Source organism: Rattus norvegicus, chromosome 18 (assembly GCF_021556685.1).
Source record: "Rattus norvegicus strain SHRSP/BbbUtx chromosome 18, alternate assembly SHRSP_T2T, whole genome shotgun sequence".
NCBI lineage: Eukaryota > Metazoa > Chordata > Mammalia > Rodentia > Muridae > Rattus > Rattus norvegicus.
This window is the reverse complement of record NC_141551.1, coordinates 13,003,885-13,024,964: the sequence shown is the minus strand read 5'-3', so window position 1 is coordinate 13,024,964 and position 21,080 is coordinate 13,003,885. Positions and strand designations below refer to the sequence as shown.

The 21,080-nt window shown below is 40.6% G+C and overlaps 1 protein-coding gene across 5 annotated transcripts in view; it reads left to right on the top strand.

Moving 5' to 3' along the window:
- The window catches only part of Klhl14 (kelch-like family member 14), a 106,509-nt gene that overhangs the window by 71,717 nt on the left and 13,712 nt on the right, over window positions 1-21,080 (top strand). For all 5 annotated transcript variants that reach the window (NM_001108885.2, XM_087593199.1, XM_087593198.1 and 2 more), the window contains 2 exon segments: window positions 9,898-9,987; window positions 18,027-18,105. In NM_001108885.2, coding sequence (NP_001102355.1) covers window positions 9,898-9,987; window positions 18,027-18,105 — 169 coding nt within the window.

The window sequence follows — 21,080 nt, the reverse complement described above, 5'->3', positions numbered from 1 at the left end:
CGTGTCAGTGTGTGGGTTTGTATGTGTGAGGACAGGTGCCAATAGAGACCGAGTGAGAGAGCAATGGATGCCTCAGAGCTGCACTTACAAGTCACGAGACACAGGTCCCAGGTCTATGGAGGATCAGCAAGCATTCTTAACTCCTGAGCCATCTCCAGCACATGCTTACTATAATTTCCAAAGAAGTAAATCACATAGTGTTTCTCTATCACAAACATTCACTCATTCATGCCACTGATATTTATTGATTCATTAATATTCTGAATATTTTGTCAGGTGTAGCAGCTAGAGGAATTCCAGAGATTTAAAGTTCCATGTCCTATGCTTCTGTGTTAATCATGAAGTTACTAAGACGACATAGTCTGGTTTCAAGGAGCTCAGAGATCCTTTGACAAGCAAAAGACAGCTACATTTCACATACGATATTATCATATAGAAAATGTTACAGTAATGGCATGCATCTATGCTGATACGTGCAGAGGACGGAGCTATAAAGCAATCTCTGTAGTCAGGAAGATGCCTTTAGACATAACCTTGAACTGCTAGAGAGAACAAAGCTCTCTTGAGTCTTACATGCCCCCTATCTAATGTGATCTTTTGGATTTATGCATCTTGAAGCCACTTAAATAAAACTGTATAGTAAGTAAGATGCTAGCTCACTATGTATGCAAGACAAATTGTGGTTGAGAGGGAAGGTGTGGGAAGATATTGGGCCAATTCAAGACCCTCCCGAGTACTTACCAGATTCAGACCATGTGGATCCTCTAGAAAGTTGGTTTTCCAAACTGTCCATAATAATAAAAAGTACCTCCGTGTACACAAAATTCCTCCACTTATTGGTAGTTTCCATATGTAATATGACCTAAACATAAAAAGAAAAAGTAGAATTGTGGCCGGGGATAGAGGGTGTTCAGTATTTACATACCCAAGTTCACATCCCCAACAACCATGGCAGAAATGGTGGAATTGGTAAGTGCCTGTAATCCTAGAGTTAGGAAGCATGGATTGCAGGATGGAGGGGTTTTCCCAGACAGCCAGTCTAGCCATTGAGTGCCAGGTTCTAAGAACAGAACAGACAATGTTCGAGGAACACACCCAACTTCCACCTCTGACCCCCCCACACACACATAAACACGACACATACAACACTCTTAAAAATTAATATCGGGGTTGGGGATTTAGCTCAGTGGTAGAGCGCTTGCCTAGGAAGCGCAAGGCCCTGGGTTTGGTCCCCAGCTCCGAAAAAAAGAACCAAAAAAAAAAAAAATTAATATATCCACACTGCTATAGTACAACATGCTTTGCTGCATATACATTCTACTTCCAGAAACACTGGCTAAGTTGCTCAACCTTTTCAGATAGATTAAATAGTATTATGAAACTAACTAGTAAATTTTAAAACACTTACTTTTCAAATACGTTTACCATAAAGTTGAAGAGATGAGTTCTTTTTTTACAGCCATCCAGAGCTGATGACAAGTATTCTTCACTTGCTATTGGGAAAGTGAGCTTCCTCCCTTCCAAGTTACATTTCTTTTCACCAGCATGTAATTGCTATTTGAGTTTGCTTCAATGAGTAAATATTTTACAATACATATTTTGGCAATGCTGTGCTTCCAAAATATCATTTATTTTTTTCTCCTGCTTAGATAACTCCCCAGGGGAAAAAACACCTTAGAAACAAAAATTATCTATTTTATATAAAACAAATTGTATCAGGAAATCTACACCCAACAGAAGAATGTATAGAATACAAATGGATTTTAAATGGGTGACAATATTCTCTTTTTATGCCTTAATAAATGAATGTAGATTTGAATTTTAACTAGATACCAACTGCTCACAACCATCCAACTGGCCATGTACACTGTAGTGCAGTGTGAGAGGCTTGTCAACATAGAAAGGAAACCCATTGTTTGACTCAACAGATCCATGAAGAGGGGTTCAACCCTACACATAAATTTTTCTCTGTGTGTGTGTGTGTGTGTGTGTGTGTGTGTGTGTGTATGTGTGTGTGTGTATGTGTGCCATATGCACATGTGGTGCAAAGTCCTCAACACAATACTATATACACACAGTTCATAATATGATATAGTAGCAAACATTTTAATGATACATTAATTGTAATATTAATATAAAATTATGTATTTATATAAAATAATATAAACTTTATATACTTATATATTATCTGTTTATATATTATAAATGAGATGTATATATACATATATATATGTATATATATATATATATTGCTGCTGTCCCCCAGCCAACATGGTGTAATAACAGGAAAAGAGATCAAGGCATGGGGCTCACAGATTAACTCTTTCTTAGATGGGGTCTCTTGAACCTTTTTTTTTAATTCTCTGACATATTACATGCTAACCACAGTTTTCCCTTTTCTCCTCTCTTCCCAGTTCCTCCCTCCACCTCCCCTATGTACCCCTCCAATCTACTTCTCCATTTCCCTCCAGAAAAGGGCCCTGCACCTTTCTTAGCCACTCTGGAACATATTTTCATTCTGAAGCATGCACAGTAGCATTGTTCTGATTTTCTCACTGAGAATCAACTACTTTATCTTCTTAGAAAGCACTGAAGTCTGTGCCTTCATGGACCTTGCAGCTTGCAGTGATTAAACATGCTAGCAGATGATTGCAGTGTGATTAACACTTTTGTGCTGGCTTTCGGCCTGTGTCCCAGGTCCCTAGAAAGTCATGGTTCTGGTCATTCTTGTCCCTTCATCAGTGTTCAGCAATTATCAACACACATCCCTTCTCTCCATCCATGAACCCATCTCCATCATCACTTGGCTGAGTCAAGGACGATTTTCCTCTTCTCGTCTTTCCAATCAGAAATAGCCTAAGTGACATTTTATTAGCTAAATGATTGCCACCCTTTCTCTGCATTCCCCAAACGTCTTTCTGTCAAGCTTAGAACAAGATACACAAAGTTTTTCCTAACTCGTCGTGACCTCCATGCCAGTCTCTAGCTGACTACTGACATCATCCCATCTTCTAGGTACTCCCCACACAGATTTCTCTCTCTTCTCACACTACTCATCTCACCCTGTGTCCAAACCTCTGTAGGTCATCTCCTCTTGCCTTTAAGCAGATAGCTTCTTCCCACTCTTTAGATTCAACTTCAAATATCACTCCCCTAGAACGACTATCCCTGACAACTCCAATTAAGGCCATCACTAGAGCCATCCTCTGGCCTACTCATCTTGATTGTCTATATTTGTTTGTGTCTTTTCTCCCTTTAAGGCAGGATGAACCCTGAGAGCAGGGGTATTTGGGGCTTCATTCATTCTCACATTGTCAGTAGAAAAGTATCTGCACATAAAGAATATTTAGTAAATGCTTGTTAAAGACATTGACAAACAGCCACCAATAATGAGCAAAATCAATAATAGAGCTTGCATCTGTGTGCTGAAGGGAAGACAGGCATAGTATCATCTCCTGACAGTTTCCTCCAGCATCCAGAGGTCTGCCCTTCCTATACCTGACATCCTATTGTTCTGAAGACAGCACCATCCAGCGCTCTGAGACTTCTGCACTTGCTATTCCTGCTGTTACTCCCTACATGGTGTCCACACTGCACCTGGTGCCTGCTCACCTGGGAGGTCATCCACTTGGCCATTCAGGTCATCTCCCAGCCTCTGTCAGAACTCTCCATAGTTCCCTCACACCAGCCTTGATTTCTATATCTTCACTGCATATTACTTTTGAGACGAAAAGCCTGCTTTGTTGCCTGTAATGTGTGTTCTTTGAGTAGACATCTTCTAGACACTGGTCCCGGGAGTTGCATTCTGAACAGCTTTATCTGATGTGGAATAGACACACAGCAAATGAGGGTTGAATGCACACACTAGTTAGTACAGAACATCAGTATGCTAAAGAGTACAGGTTAGGATAATGCTTCTGTCTGTGGTAGAGAAAATGCTCCCATACAAAGACATGTGATCCCAGCTACTATCAAGACTGCAGTGGGAAGTTAAAAAGTTTGAGGCCAGTTTGGGAAACTTAGTGAGACCGTGCCTAAAACCAAAACGTAAGAACTAGAAAATGGCCTGGACATAGCCTAGTGATTGAATACTTGCTTAGCATGCAAGATGTCCTAAGTTCAATGATAAATACCACGAAAGAAAGAAAGAAAGAAAGAAAGAAAGAAAGAAAGAAAGAAAGAAAGAAAGAAAGAGAGAGAGAGAGAGGAAGAGAGAGAGAGAGGGAGGGAGGGAGGGAGGGAGGGGGGAGGGAGGGAGGGAGGGAGGGAGGGAGGGAGGGAGGGAGGAAAAGTTTAATGTGTGCAATCTTTCTGAAAGGAAAAGCCAAGCACACAGTTCTGGTAATGCTCTCCAAGACAGAAAACTGACTGGCTAAGGGTTCAGGAACACATATATGTTTAATATGTATATATTATACATAATAAACATATTTAATATATAACCATGTATATACTTATGAACATAATTGATTTTCTAAAAACTTAAAATGTGGATGGGTTTGTAAGCTTAGTTTTCTGAAGTCACAAAAATGTCAAGGCCCCCATATCTGTTGTATCTAAACAACAAACCTTCAGTTCCTCCTGAATTGGACACTCCTCCTAGATTCTGGGCTTGGCGCAAGCAACGTCTCACATGAAGTTCATAAATGTTGTGAGTTCTGAGATTTATATGCTTTCTACTAGAAGATAGTTATATTTTTCTGGAGGCACAACACAGAAGGAGACAGGTTGATTTGCATCTCTGGGAGTATAAGGCCTTTGTAGGAAGAAGTGACTCCATAAAGCAAGTGTACTCATCTTAGTAGGCAAATGAATTGAATAGCCTCCTTTTGAAAAAAGAAATAGAGTGTCAAATAAACACATTAACAAATGTTCAAACTTTGGCCATCAGAGAAATGAAATTCAGAGTTAAATTGGGATTCTATCTCCCTCCATTCAAAGTGGCTGGCATCAAGTAAACAAGAAGCTACGAGTGTCAGGGAGAGTGCGACGGGTAAGGGATGGGGATGTGGGAGGAAAAGTATACACCATTGATAAGGATGTGACTTTGTCTGGCCTCTATGGAACTCAGTGTAGATGGTTTCCATCCACAAAATAAGATGTTTGCAAGATCCAGCTACTTACAGATATTTACCCTCACATAACCAAAGGCAGCAAGGACTTGAGATACGGAACAGCCATATTCACTGAAGCAATGACAGCCAAGTCATGGAATGTCCCATGCACCCAACAGCAGACAACAGATAAAGAAAATGTAGTGTACATGCATATAGTGGAGTTTAAGTCATTCAAAAAGAAGAAATCCTGTTACCTGAAGGAAAAAAACCCAAAGAATTGGGAATCACCATATTAAGGGAAAGAGTTTAGACTCAGATGTTTTCTGTCAGACATGGAATCCAGGAAGGTAGGGAAGAATTGACATTAAAGCAAAAGGACTATTTAGGATATAAATGAAATGGGAGTCAGAGAGAGCATAGAAATGAAAACAACACAGGGCATGAACAGATCAAAACATACCATGTGCATGTATGAAACACCAAAACGAAACCCTTTACTTTGTACAATTACCACATACTACCAAAAACACATCTTGCTTTAAGAAAACCAGCCACTTTAATATTTATATGTACAGAAAAAATTCAAGTAGCCCTTGCATTTTAAATATCTAAGTAATAGTTAGAACATTTAAAGTATGAAGCAGTATAAAATTATATATGAATCTCAGGGACACTATCATTGAACACTCAAGAACTCAGTAATTATTTTCTGGTTGGCTGAACACACCTATTGAAAGTCAGTAGAGTGGAATGCATAAGACCGTGGGTTGGGGTCCAGACTTCCCATGTTTGAAGTAAAGCTGGGGTATTCATTAGCTGAGTATGACCTTCAACAAGTGACTTATCCTCCCAGGGCCTCAGTATTTCTCCTAGAAATTCAGTGGTTGAGTTATGTCTGATCCACAGTTACATATATAAATTGAAACATATAAGTAAATATGTGTAGAGACATTTTCTGTTTTACCATATATTCTTACCATACATTGTAATTTCAATATCACAAATGAGTCGATTCATCTGACATATACATACATATATACATATATATGTGTGCATATATATATACATATATACATATACATATATATTCCTAAATGGGAACATATTAATAGCTAGGGCTAAACATGTGTATTTTCAGAGATGTAATTTCCATAAACATACAAACATAATCATGTACTCAATTTAACATATGGCGTATGGTCAGTGGTAAATGGTGGTTATTATCACAAAAAGCAACACATTGCACAATGAGGACTCCATGCTCATTTCTCAACTAGGTACAGTTTTGCGCACAGCGTCCTGAAGCATTTTATTGCAGTGACACGGGGAGGGGTGAAAGACTGTGCGTGTGAGATTTATATGGCTTTAAAATCGTGGGAAAACAATTAACAGGTATAGGAGTTCACTGTAGCAGCGAGCAGGCTTGTAGCAATTGCTGACATCTGTTTTACGTGTGACGATTCGTCATTCTGCAGGGTCAATACTGTGACTGGGTCTTCCAAGTTGGCTCATCCATAGCATCTCCCTACTGCTTTCTACTGGCTTAATTTAGAATATTAAACGTTATCAAATGTTTGATTGAATTGCTCAGATTAGAATAAAACTTCAAGTGATTGGGATGGGAAAAGCATGATAACAAAAAAAAAGGAAAGAAAGAAAACAAACAAACAAACAAAAATCCGCATCAGATTTAGAGACCCATTGAAGTGCTCTCTTGGGTGACCAGGGCATTTCCTTCTGTGATTCTTCTGGCTTCTGCCCCATTTTTTATCCTTCTAGCATAACTCGTTTGTGTGAGATAAAGTTGAGACTCTTCACAAAGGGCCCTTATAAACATGTGTTATTCGATTTTAAATCTGATTTGAAAGTGCCTCTCTCCTGCTCCCTGAGAGTAAAGTGACCTTTTTAAATGGAGGGAAAGTGGCTTTAGATGACAGACTTGATAAATGCGGTCGTGTTCACTCAATAAAATAAGGCCCAGTGCATTTGAGGATAAATCAGTGAAATGTACAGCCCCACCTGTCTGTCTCCATCACTCATTTCCACTGTCACTTTCACAGTGGCTGATGGATCACAGTTGCTGTAAAATTAGACAGCCTTTAATCTCATTTCATCCTGATTAGCTTCTCTGTCCCCTTTCCCTCTAACTCACTGACTGACACGCTTAAAACTCAGAGCGGACTGTGCATGAACGTGAAGGGCCAACCTCCTCCACCACCTGCTTGTGCACACACACACAGGTGTCCAGCACTAGAGAAGTCTGGAAAGGACAAGGGGTGGCCTTGGGGTGACTTCAAAGAGAATGGGTGTGTGCAGAATGCAGTGACCTTCTCAGTGGACTGCTGGCCATCGTTGCTTGCCCTGTTTACTTTTCCTTTCCTTCAGGTTTAATCAGAAGTCAAAGGAGTTAGAGCTCTTTCAAAATTCAAACATTGATCAAATGTTTTATTTGTAGTAAATTTGGGAGCGATTTACATTCAGCCATAATCTCAAAGAGTCATTTGTGTCTGTTTCTAGCCTCCCGCCTCACAATGAGAATCCACAAAGGATAATCATTCACAAATCTGAATACTGCATGCCCAACCAAGAAGTATAACAGGATCATCAAACAAAAATGAGAACATGCAGAGGAGTAGGACTACCACCAGGAGCCCATTCCAGCAGGACTTTAAGGAATGTCTTGGCCCTGATTTTGGAGAGTTCTGTAGTTAGCTTAGAGCAAATAGCTTCCTTTGTTTGCACAAGCATAACAATAGGGGTAATCAAATGAGAAAGAGGCTTAGGAATAAATCAGGTATTATTTCCTTCACTTAATTTTTGCCCGAATGGGAACAAAGCACAGCGGGAACAAACACAAGTGTTGATACATTTTCAGAGATTTTTGTTTTATTATGAGGTTGGGCTCATGGCTAAAGAGAATAAAATACCATTTGAAAAAAAGATTTGGACACCTAGCAAATCGAAAATTTAAAGTAAGTTTATGTAGCATGATGGCTGGCCATGGCGTAAGTAAACTGATCTACTGGCTTCTATTTCTGCACAATGTCACACGCAGTGAGATGCATACAATGGCAGCTAATGCCGCCTAAGTTCACAGGTCAGAGGTCATTAAGTCAGCTGAGTCTGAAACATCCAGTCACAGCAAGTGATGGGGTAGCCTGGTTTTCCTTCTAGTGGTTTAGAAGAAGTATTGTCATTTAAACTGCAGTGACTTAATTGACTTGATTTTAAAAATACAGCCTCAAAGGATAGTCAAACTTAATTGCTCAGTGAACCAACCTACAGCAAGGAATTCTGAGTCAACAAGAACTATCTGTCGAGGGCATTCTCTGAAGACTAAAGTGAGCATTGGGGCTCTAGGAACATTCTTAAGATGAAGAAGTCCCCCGATGTAGCTCGCACAAGCCACTTTAGGCCCCCTTTCTTCAACTCCCTAAATTAAACATATACATATGAATGCTTTCTGGTAGCTATTAACTTCAGAAAATGAATAGTCACAATAAATATTAATTAATGGATCAGAATTCTTACAACCTTTGGGCACTTTAGTAAGAAGCTTAAAGAATGTACTTATAGAGCTATTTACTGAGTTCTCTTTCTAAAAGCCATATATATATATGCCAGTATGAGTCATACCTTGAGAAAGCTAGGAGATAATTAAACCAAAACCCTCAAAATAAGTCAGATATAAGATAGGTTATTCTGCAGGTATGCAATAGGCATTCTCTCTCTCTCTCTCTCTCTCTCTCTCTCTCTCTCTCTCTCTCTCTCTCTCTCTCTCTCTGCATTGGCAAAGGAGCGCAGAGTAAGAATTGGCTGGGATTCATATTGATTTCCCACCGCACTGGTTTCTTAAGTGCTCTGTTGATCCGTGTCAAGCAATAAGGTCCCTGCCTGAACAGGCACATCACCTCCCCATTTGTCCTCACCTAGATTTAAGGTGCCCATATGATGAGCTGAACAAGGGCATCATTTTTCCTACTGGTGTCACTGGGCCCAGACCACTGCATGTCATATGATAACTAATGCTGCACACAGCCACAGTCACCCTGTGATTATACCAGCAGGGACCAACACTGCACAACACCAAAGGTGACAGCAGCACCCTGCTCGGTACGTCATGACTTTCCGAAGGAGATGCAAATGTCAGAGAAACCTGGCGTTGGTGGGTTTATGAATAACGCCCTCCACACAGCCTCTGCGGCTGGATGCAGAAGGAGAGTGCGGGAAAATGGCCACGCATGGCACTCCTGACAGTTCTCATCTCTGCTACAGAAGAGCTCCGATGCACAAAGAGGGAAAATGTGTGATTGTGCTGCTAATGACATTGTACAGGAAATTAAGCGTATACATTTGGAGGAGGCATTAAATCAGCAGGACCTTAATTTAAAAACTTAAAACTGTATGGAAATCCAGCCTGCTCAATGCTGTGGAGTAGAGAGCCACACAGCAGCCCAGGCTCTGCGTGGAAAGATTGCCAGCATTTGCTCCACATTATTCAGAGCTAGTTCTCTCAGGAAGTAGCTACCAGCCCTGACCATTTGGGAGTGTCAGTCATTGCCATAGAAACTCCATCCCCCACCATTGGGCCGAGCTGGAGGACGAGCAGCATGCAGGTCGTTCTTGACTAATCCGTGGAATAACATTATGCAAAATTAGTCAAAAGGGGTTGGGCTTGAAACTGCTGGCAACACACCACTGAGTCAGGGCGCGTGGATCACAGGAGTTGTGGGTAGCCACGTGGTTGCCGCCGGTTGATGGAGTCTCATGTTTGGTGACATGCAGAGCTGGTAAGCTGAGGTATTGGAAATTTTTATATGTCCTTTTCTCTTGATTCCAGTTATGCCTTACAACAGTGCCCACCACTGCGTTGTAGAGGTAGAAAACTTCCTGTTCGTGTTGGGTGGAGAGGACCAGTGGAACCCAAATGGTAACTATTGAACAGTTGCTTTGAACAGCTCAGCTTTGTGTAACGACAACGATGTGTCGGAGGCGACTAACTGTAAAGGGAAAAGATTCATCCAGCTCAGAGTTTTTGGAGGTACACAACGTGTAGTTCAGTTTTGGTGACCCAACATAGAAGGAGTGATTCAGTGATGCCATCAATGGAGCCATAAAAAAAGAGAGAACATGGCCGGGCTCCCACAATACCTTCTGAGGGCCTGGCTCTGATGAACTTAGGACCTTCCCTAGGTCTACCTCCTAAACGTCCCATCTGCTAATACTATCATCTTGTGAACCAAAGCGTTACCATGCCGATGAGCTTTGGGTGGACAGTGGTTCGCCCATTTACCACAGCAATACTGAACAAGTACATACACTGTAAGAAGGACTACTATCCATCCCTTTTATACTTAATATTGAAAATACAGTTCTGTGTAACATGGGCAAATGGAGAGGGCATGAGGTTAGCTGCTGGAGGGAGGGAGGATACTCATGGAGCTAGCTGAGGACATATGTAACAGAGCATTCAAGTGCCAATTCTCTGGGGACTTAGCTTCACAGTGATGCCCACCCCTTGTCCTTATCCATCCCCTGAGGAATGCCACAAGCAGAAGCAAGGACTCCCCAGGGGAAGGTTGAGTCAGCTGCAGCTGTTCAGATCTTCAACCACCACTCTCCTCCCATTCTGTCTATATAAGAACAAGGTTGCAACAACCACTCTCTTGCTCATGCAACATGGAACTCTAATTCAAGTTCCTTTGCAGCAGGTAGGACCTCAAACCCAGAGCACCCACTGTCCTCACTGAAGCTTTCACAAGCATGGCCTCCATAGGTTGTCCACCATCTTTCCCGTAACTGTGATTCCTTCCTAATGAAATGAGACATTTTCATACACATTTCAAAAAAACCATAAGAACACTGTGTCTCGCAGAATATTTTCTGGAAAGCTTGCAAGTGAGGGCAGAGCCACAGTTGTAGCCTTCTGTGTTACAGAGATAATTATAACTGAGGAGCCATAAAACAGCTTGCAGGTACACAGCTCTACTTTAAAACCCCAGAATATCCCACTGAAATTACATATACTGTATATATTTTATTGTGAATGCTCTCTTTCGGCATCTGCACCAAGGTAAATTGTGTAAAAATCGCAGCATCTGCTCCTTCTAGAAAACTGTAAATGAAAACAAGCCAGGCTGCCCACTCACAAGAAGGGGAGAGGGCTGGGGAGACAGCTCAGTCAATAAATTGCTTGCCTTGCAAGCACAAGAACTTGATTCAATCCCCAGAGCAAAGCCAGAGTTAAAAAAGAAATTAAGGTAGGGATGGTGGGATATTCCTGCAACCCAAACACCAGGGATAAGGAGAAAGGGATCCCTAGGGATGCCTAGATTCTCAACCTAGCCTACTTGGTAAGTCCTAGACCAGTGAAAGACTCTACCTGAAAGGGTACAGTGGACAATTCCAGAGGAATAACAGTTGAGCTTGTCCTTTGATATCCACATACAAGTGCTCACATATGTATGCCCCCCACCCACCCTGATACACAGGCACAAGATCACACACACCAAGGAGATGTTTTGCGGCCCTACATTTTTGTTGTACCTCAGCATTAAAAGGGAAGGGATCAGACCTTTGTGAAGTCCATAAGTAATCACTCTCGCACAGCCACTGGATTTAGTTAAGCACAGAGTCTGCAGAACGTTCTTGGGAGGGCCAATTAAAGCTAAAACACTGAGCCCGTAAGATGGCTTAGCTAGGAAAGGCACTTTTTGCCAAGTATGATGATCTGAGTTCAATCCCTAGACCCACCATGGTAGAATGTGAGAACAGATTCCCACAGATTGTCCTAACTTCTACAAATTTAACATGACACGCATGCTCGAAACACCTCCTAACACACATACACACACACACACACACACACACTAGACAATATATGCACAAGCACACACATACAGACACATAAATAAATAGTTTTTTTAAAAAAACTAACCATGAAAAGAATTTAGGAAGTCCTATTTCAGACCTCAAAGCACTTCCCAACATTCCTCTACAGGCTTCTGTTAAAATAATAATCCTCCCTACCACAACTCAGCTTTCAAAAACAAAACAAAACAGAAAACTTTGCAAACAAATGTCCCTTCCCTTTAAAAAAGAAAAAAATACAGTCTCACTTTACAGTCCAGGGTATCCCCAAACTCAGGTTTGTCCTGCCTCAGTTTCTCAAGAGCTAGGATTACAGGTATGGGCCATGATACCTGACTTGTTTACTTTAGCACAGTGCTAAAAATCAGAGTCCAAGAATAATCCTAATCAACAACTGATCAAACAGCTCCTGGGGCCTAGGCGGGGCCTCAGATGGTAATGTGCTTGCTGCACTAGCAGGAGAAACCTGACTTTGACCTTCAGGGCACATAGAAAAGGCTAGGTCTGGCGGTAAAAGCTTTTAATTCTAGTGCTGGGGTTGGTTTGAAAACAGGTGGATCTCTGGGCCTCACTAGGCAGCCAGCCTGGCCTGTTCAAGCCCAGGTTAGCAAGCAAACCTGTCACAGCAAGGTGAAGGCACCTGGAGAACAACACCTAAGTGTGACCTCTGGATTCTCCATTCTGCAAACATTCACACACCTGCACACTTGTAGGCACCTGCATACACACACACACACACACACACACACACACACGCACACACACACATGTATAGGCATATGCACACACACGCTTCAATAGCATAGGCCAGAACATATAACTGTTATCTGCTTGCTTTTTAACATCAAATCAAAAATGTATCCCAGAGAACTAGATGGGAAGTTGGGGATAATTTTGAGGCTATTCTAATCTCTAGTCAAGAGGATTGAGGCTTTTTTCTTTGAATTAATTGACTGTACTGACTTCACTCTACTTACATCTGAAGCAAACAGCATCCAGGATTAAAGCCCTGCATGAACACACTGGCAAAAAGGCTATCAACCCCAAACCATACTTACTGCTAGAGTCACTCACTGGAAACTCAAGGTGCATCATGTGGATGCTTACATGACAGTTTCTTGTCACGCCAGAGCGCCAAGTCATGGTGTGCTTGTGTGTGCAAGATCAGCATCACTGGTCAAGCCAATAACTGTCTCCTCTCTGTTTTAGCTGCTAGGAAGCTTAGAGTGAAGTTTTAGTATGTTAACTTTACCATTACTCATGGTCACAGGCCTGGAAGCTCTCTCTTTCTATAAAGCTCCTTTTTAGAATCTTGGAAATTTCCAAATGGAAATGTGGTTTCTTTAAACAGAGGGGAACTGGTTATATCAGAGGCAAGTAAGGTAGCCTTTGGTTCCTTGTGTCAATTAAAATTTATTTTAAATAAAAGTGATCTAACAATTTGTTGACTGGCATCTTCTTCAGGTGGAAGATTAAAAACAGAAGGCAAGGTATCTGTGGCCATGATCAGCCAACATTACAGCTAAGAAATGGGCTGCATCTATTTCTGAGAGAACTGACTACATACCATAACTATCACAGTTCCACAAATACTTTGCATGTGGCTACAAATTCCGTCCATCTGGTCAACCACAGTAGGCTCTGATAGTATTGACAATAGGTGAGCACTCAATATTTCAGCCAGACGATGTTTGTTGAAATTTCAATTTATCCTCAGGAACACCTCGTGAGACATAATCTATGATAGCTCCAGTTTTTCTATGTAAAGAAAGTAGCCCTGAAGAGTATCTTGTTAGGAATACACTGTTCACAAGAGGAAAAGAACTGATTCCATCATAGGTTTGTCTGATGTTATGGTCTTGGTTCAAAACGACTATTACATCATCTTTCACCTAAGTACTTCTCATTGATCTGGTCAATCATGGTTTAAAAAATAATTGTGGCTTTTGCCTTTGGTCTTAAAAAGTGCTGCTCAATGGGAAGTAGCTTCCACTTGCTCACAAAGAATTCTAATAACTCCACAACCAGTAAAAACATTAAAAAGACTAGAACCACTCATAAATGTGGAGTTTTCGTATTATCATGCCCTGTGCAAATAATACTGACACAAAGGATAAATATATTATACTAATATAAAATACTTTTATGTAATAGCTATACAAGAGAACAATTAAACAGATGCTTCAATTGTTACGCACACACATAACTGTTCTAAAGATGAGAACTCAAGTTCAATGTTAATTCATATGAAACTAGCTTATGAGAAGTACATCCTGAGCAAAATACAAAACTGTGAATTTCAGATCATGCTCATAAAACATAAGGATGCACTTCATCAAGCAGAAATATCATTTCATTTATTGATGGTCTTGATTACATGACCAAAAATGGATATCAAAAAACTAATATTAATTACTGTACCAATAACCAATATACATCATATCTACTCAGCTATAGTGTAAATATTACCTTCTGTCAACTTGTCCCATGCCGTAGTAATAGGAATATATCCATAGATGTTTTCATAATACATAGAAACTTGGTATACATTTACCACTTGAACTAACTCCTCAAACAACTAAGAGAGGGTTTATATTCCCTATTCTGTCCCCACCATTGGCTGGACACTGCCCCCATTTACTCATTTTTCTCTTCATACACTAATACTCATCAATGGTGTCTGGTGGTAGGCCATCATCGCAAGAAAAGAAGTAAAAGAAAAATCAGAAACAAAGTGAAGACCCAGACATGGGAGTTGGGGGGCTGTAATCTCAGTGCTAAGAGATAGGGGATAGAAGGATCCAAGGTTTGAAGCCAGTCCAGACAGCTCCTGAAACACTACTGGAACAGATGGTGAAGGAAAATCTGAGACAAGTGAAAGGAAGGAAAATGGAAAAGAGTGAGGAAAGAAAAAGGAGTGGAAAGACATAGAGATGATAGAAAGAAGTGGGGAAGGAAAGGGACTGGAAATGGAAGAAAAAAATAATAGAGGAAGGAAAGCAAGGATAGGAGAGAAGAGGGGAGGGGAGGGAAGTAGATGGGAGGCAGAATTGAGTGGGGTGAGAGAAGAATAATTACAGGAAACGATAGAAGAAAAGAGGAGAAAGATGGGTAGAGGGTAGAGAAGCGGGGAAGAAAAAATTATTTTCCGAAATTCCATCATATGTAGCCAACACTCTGAAGCCTCTAGAAGAGTCTCAACAGTAAGCCCCATGACAGCAAATAAAGTCTACTTTAACACACTTTCATTCCTCATGAGGCTCATTATCTCCTCTTCTGCTTCTCTTCTGCCACTCTCAGAACTTTTTATAGTTCCAGTCCCCAACCTGTCCCTCTTGCACACCACCATCCCTGCTTCTGAAGATACTCTCTAATCTCAAACTAGGCTCTACTGAGCCTTTCTTCTGAATCAGTTCCAGTTCCTTTCTACAAGAAATGGAGATTTCTGGTTTGTAACACTGCTACTCAGCCATAAAGCCCCTCCCCACCCCATTACCAGAAATGGCAGATTCCTTCCTCCAAGCAGAAACTCTGACCCAAACTTCACAGAGAAACAGTCTTATGCATGGTGGGAAGGGTTCTGACTCTTGTGAACATTTGTAGTTTTCAGATGCTGTCAAAATTAACAAGAAACTTGAGCACCAGCTCTGAACATAGTCCTTACTTGAGTTGGAACCTCCCTATTTGAAGTTTCTGGGCCACTCTTATTTACCATTATTATCTTTCTGTGGGTCACCAGATAAAACTAATTTGTCATCACTTGTCAACACTTACATGTGGGAAGGAACTCTGATTTCAAATCACACAATCTCTAGAATCCCTTGACATCTCTTTTGACTGGTTTCATTAATTTTCTATATACTCAAAACCAGGATATCTTTGAGAAGATCATTCCCCGTCACCCTTTCCAGCAAGGACCTGGCTTCTCTCTTCCATGTACTTCTAGTCCACATGATGATAAACTTGTCAATAGATTAGTCCATTGATGACATTAACACACTCAAGGTCCACTCTTCTCCCAACAACACTAGAGACCAAGCTTTCAACACATAGACTTCTAAGGATACTTCGGACTTCCCAGCATAAACTACGTATTTTCTTCTTGTAGCTCTTTCTATATGGATCTAAGATCTGATTCTTGGTCCCTATTGCCTAAGTCCAAGAACTTTTCATATTCTTGAGCTTAAAAAGTTAAAAATGACCACCGGACACTTCCTTGATCAGTGCCTTCTAGTTTAGTCTTCTGTTGGTTTAAGAAGTGCTGGGAAGCATTGTGTAGACTCTTACCTCATTGTCTATATTTTAGTCTCTCCTGAGTTGTCTCTCTTGGCTTTCTTCAACATTTCAACTGTAGGAACACTTGTCAGAGCCACCCTTCATAGTCTCAGCTGATTGTTCCCTTCTCTCACAAGCACTATTTAGGTTGGCTTTCAAAATATCATTCTTTCCTTTGTTGTTTTATTTTTTCTTATCCCAGAGGTCACTTCTAAATCTTTCAATTCCAACCTCTATTTTTTTTTTGCTTTATGGGAAATTTATTATAACTCTCCAACCTCACATTACTTTTCCAACCTCTTTTCTTAAGTGGTTTCCTCCAGTCTGGTACACTGAAATAGTAACTCTGCACCTTGGCCTCCTAAACTTGCAGTGGAAACATTATCCAGCCACCAGGTCAGCAGTTATCCTCTTTTGACAGCCTGTAGGTTTCTCTGGGTTAAAAACAAAACTGATCGTATTAGGGAAATTACTATAATCTGAGCCCAAATGCCTGACCTTCTTCAGAGAATGACCCTGCACGAAGCTCACTGTAAGCACTGCATAAGTCAGTACCTAAGTCCTGCTTTCTTTCTCCTGCCCATATGATAATTAAGTACCGTGTTATGACCATTCAGCCCATTCCACCTGTGCCCCTATGACCCTTTATTTACCCTACCCTTGAAACAATAAGATAGAGCTGTCTGCTCTGTCTCACTGGAAAAAAAAAAAAAAAGCAAAAGAACAAAACTGAGTTCATAACTTACTCCTTAGTTTCTGCTCACTTCCTCCTTAGTCTTTGTCAATCCAAAGAGTGTGCAACCTTCAAGCCATTCACTCAGGCTAAAAATCAGACAGCCATGCTTAATGATGCACTTTCTCTTGTACAAAAAGAGATGCTATGCTGTACAGTAGATTTCAAACTTGACCGTGTCTCCGCCATTTGAACATACATGTGTGTGCATTCTATCTCTTCATGGGGAGAAATCTGGTACCATTGCCTAATTACAACTCATGAACAAAGGCAGTGTTTAGTGCTGAGGCCTTGGGTGTGAGTCGGTTTCCACCTCTAGTGCTACACACAAAGCATTGTGTGCTTGTTCGCTTGCATTTCTCGTTTTGATGGCAATATGTTTGCAAAATAAGATTCATTTTAATATCTTGGAAGTGCTAATATGCTTTTTAAGCTCAACAGAGGGGATAAGCTGGCTAAGCAGCTCAAAAGACTCAGGCTTGCCTCCCGGTTCAGCACTCATGCTTACGTCACAACAGTGGCGCCTCTCTCAGATGCACACACAGAGCCTCTGCAATAAGTGCAGCCCATTATCACCTCTGCTATTATTTCTGTGGGGAGACCACAATCAGGTTTTGAGTCAGTAAAATTAAATGCTAATAGTGAGGAGTTGGGCAAGTGGGGGGCTTAAGTATATGGAAAATATTTTACTTTTCTCTTATTATTTCTCTAGAAAATACATTTTAATATTTTTAGGACAAAAATTGTAGCCAGAGAGATCATACAAGGAATTCTCTAAAATGGGGACAGTAACGTCTGGTTTTTAAAACATAAAAATATCATAACATAGAAAAATTTATCCTGCTATGCTGAGAGTTAAGCAAACATGCTTTTGGCGTGTTTGATCAGGATGAGTCAGTCTACAACAATTAAGAGAATGAGAAAAGAAGAAATATTTGAGGAAAGGACTTCCTGCCTCTCATACTTTGCTACCAGGCCCTTGAATTTAATTCATGCTTCCTAAACTTGAGAACAGAGTTTTTTTTAACTGATAAATGTGCAAATCAAGAAAGAAATCTAAATTTTAAATATCTCAAAATGTATTTTTACAGGAAAACATAGTACAAATTTTGTCAGCCGATATGATCCCCGATTTAATAGTTGGATTCAACTTCCACCCATGCAAGAAAGGTAAGTGTTTGTTTCTTTTGTCTGAGACATGTAGGACTGCTATCTACATATACAGAAACATGGATGAAGCATGATGAGGAATGCTAAGCAGAGTCCATGAAAGTCATAGGAGAAAACGTGCTCACCACGGCTTACCCAAGTCACGTTGCTCATGCAGAAGAAACTAATAAATGAATTATTTGTCCTAACACGAGGATAAAGATGTATGCAATGTATCATTGACCATAGTAATAACATGTTGGAAATGACTGTGTAGCCACTAGTTATATGGTTATATGGTTTTATCAATGGTAATGTATCTAGGACCTCAAAACTTAGTCTGCCATCTTCATAGCAGTCTACATGGCAACATAAAAGCTTTTATATTAAATATTAAAGAATTCAATATTAGATTTAATATTTAACATTAAAACTTGAAGATTTGACATTTAAATTTGTATTTAAGTTTAATATTTCAAGAACTTGGATCATTTATGTGTGCAAATCAAGCATAGGTCACTTACTAGCTTTAAAATATTAATCCTAGCCAGACATGCTGGCACACTCCTGTAATCCCAGCACCTGGGAGATAGAGGTAAGATGAGCTAAAACTTAAAAGGCTAGGCTCAAGTACACAGTAATTTCAAGGCCAGTGAAGTATATGAGACCCTATTCCCCAAAACAAAACAAAAAACGGTCATCCCATATTTTCAAACACAGAATATTTATCTCTCGTCTCTTAGATACCAAAGAACAGCATGGGTAATGTATGTATGTATGAATATTTTATTTCTGTATTCGATCATGATGCCATGCCTTTGTATGCACATGGTAATGTAAATGCATGTTAGATGTTAATCACTGAATTCTTTTGACGTCCTTTTAAGCAAATCGTCCAATAAGATGACAATAAACCCCAATTTCTTTTCTCCTCATCATCAGGAATTTAAAAAGCAGTAGGCTGTGTTCGTTTTCTTTCTTGTTCAAAAGAATGAACTCCCTTCACATTTCATCATTCAAGTAGATTGCACTGAGATCAAAGTAGATCTTTAGCATAGATTTCATGCTAAAGGTAATCTTCATGATTATAGCATTTATTCCAAAATGGGCATCTGTGCAGCAGGACAGTGGGAATCTATGTAAATGTATTAAGAAACTCAGTATCTCCCACCCGGTATGAATGAATTAAAGCCCTCTTAGATGGCCACAGCAGTACATGTGGACAATCTCAGGCTCAGAAGCCTGATTCAGAGAGATTATGACTTGGAGGCCAGACCCTGCTTCACATGTATAAATAATCCTCTGAAATGATAAGATAAAAAGTGAGACTCTTTGAGGGACTCCACAGCATATGCTGGAAAGATCCAGACACTGTGTTCAGCCCAGCGAGCTTGTTTAAGAAAACGTCTCTCATTCTCTCCACTGTACCTCAAGAATACTGCCAAGTCAATCAGTATCCTGACAAACCACAGGAGCCATTCATGCTGTCATTCTCTAGTGCACTCCAGAACTTCCTTTTGGGTTCGAGCTCCTAGTAACTGTTATCGTAACTGTCTCACTTTGCCCTTTAATCAAAACCATTCTAGAAAGTTCTATTTGCAAAAGAAGCATCAACACATGTTTGAAATGTCATTGTCTCATCACCACCATCCCCTTTGCTGGGGGCTGTACGCCATGATAATTAACCTTCACGCCTTCAGCTTGGGAGGCATAACTCACGTCGCGGTCAATTATCTCACTATAGAGCCCCTAAGGATGGAAAGTATTGCTACAAACCTAATTAGTAATTTTTTTTAGAATGTGTATTGTTTACTTGATGGTCTATAATGACTTCCTCTGAGGCAGGGTGGCCTATCATGGCAAGGTCCTACTTAGACAATTTTTAGCAGCTCATTGACCTGACGAAAAGAACTGCCATGGTCTGTCAGCGCTCGGCAGCCACCGTTGACAGGATGGACTGTTTAGCGTTTCTCTCGAAGTCATTATGGTATATCATGTCAGGTCCTCAGTAAAAGAAGTCTTCTTTCTTTCTTTCGTTGTTTGTTTTAAGACTTAGAACAATCAACCGGATAGAGTGCATAACTCCTTCCAGAGCTGAATAGGAAAATACAGACCTCAGAAATACCCAGTCCTTTCTAGTGCCATCTCTCCTGTAGGCTCAGAAATGCCCAGTCCTCTTCTAGTGCCATCTCTCCTGTAGGCTGGTTGGCCCACGCAGCAATCCATCACTTCGAGTGAAATGTGTCTCCTGCCATTGCCAAGCTTCCATTCGAAATAGCAATGGCCACTGGTGCTGTACATGGTCGTTAAACACAGGAGGAAAAAATCCAAGACAGATGAGCAATCCGACATCAGAGATACTTACTGAAACATTTAAGTTAATTTTACAGGACATAGATCATGAATCAAACCAGAAATTCTTCATCTACCTGTTTCTATTATTCTCCCGCCAAAGGGCTGAGACATTCTTAGGCTGAGAAGTTATCAGATTGGTTGAGAAATAAGAGAAGTGTGTTGTAAGTCATCTCGGGTAAATCGCCCTTACAGAGCAGGAACTGACTCCTAGGCCCTTTGACCTCGTCAGCTCTTCCAGTGCGGTCTAATAAGGCTGCCGAATATCCTTCCTGTTCAGCAGGGAGTTAGACATGTGCCCACTTGGCTTACTCAGCCATGGATGACCTCACAAACTCCATGCTTTCCAGCTATGAATTTACAAACAAGATTGAATGAAATACAATTTTAAATGCACACAGTGGAAAGCAATGACTACTTCCCCCGAGAATCCTCCAATAGCCAATAGTTCAGCAAGGAAGGGTAATACCCCCGTAAGCCCCGACTGTGATTGGCTGATGACAGGCCCAGTGACGTACTTACATGTGAACCCACCGGGACCCAATGGGCAGTTCCAAACTCAGCGGAGGGCCCTGGATATACTCAATGGGTCACAAAATGAAACAAAAAGACATGCACTTGGGAAAGAAATGTATAAGAAGGAG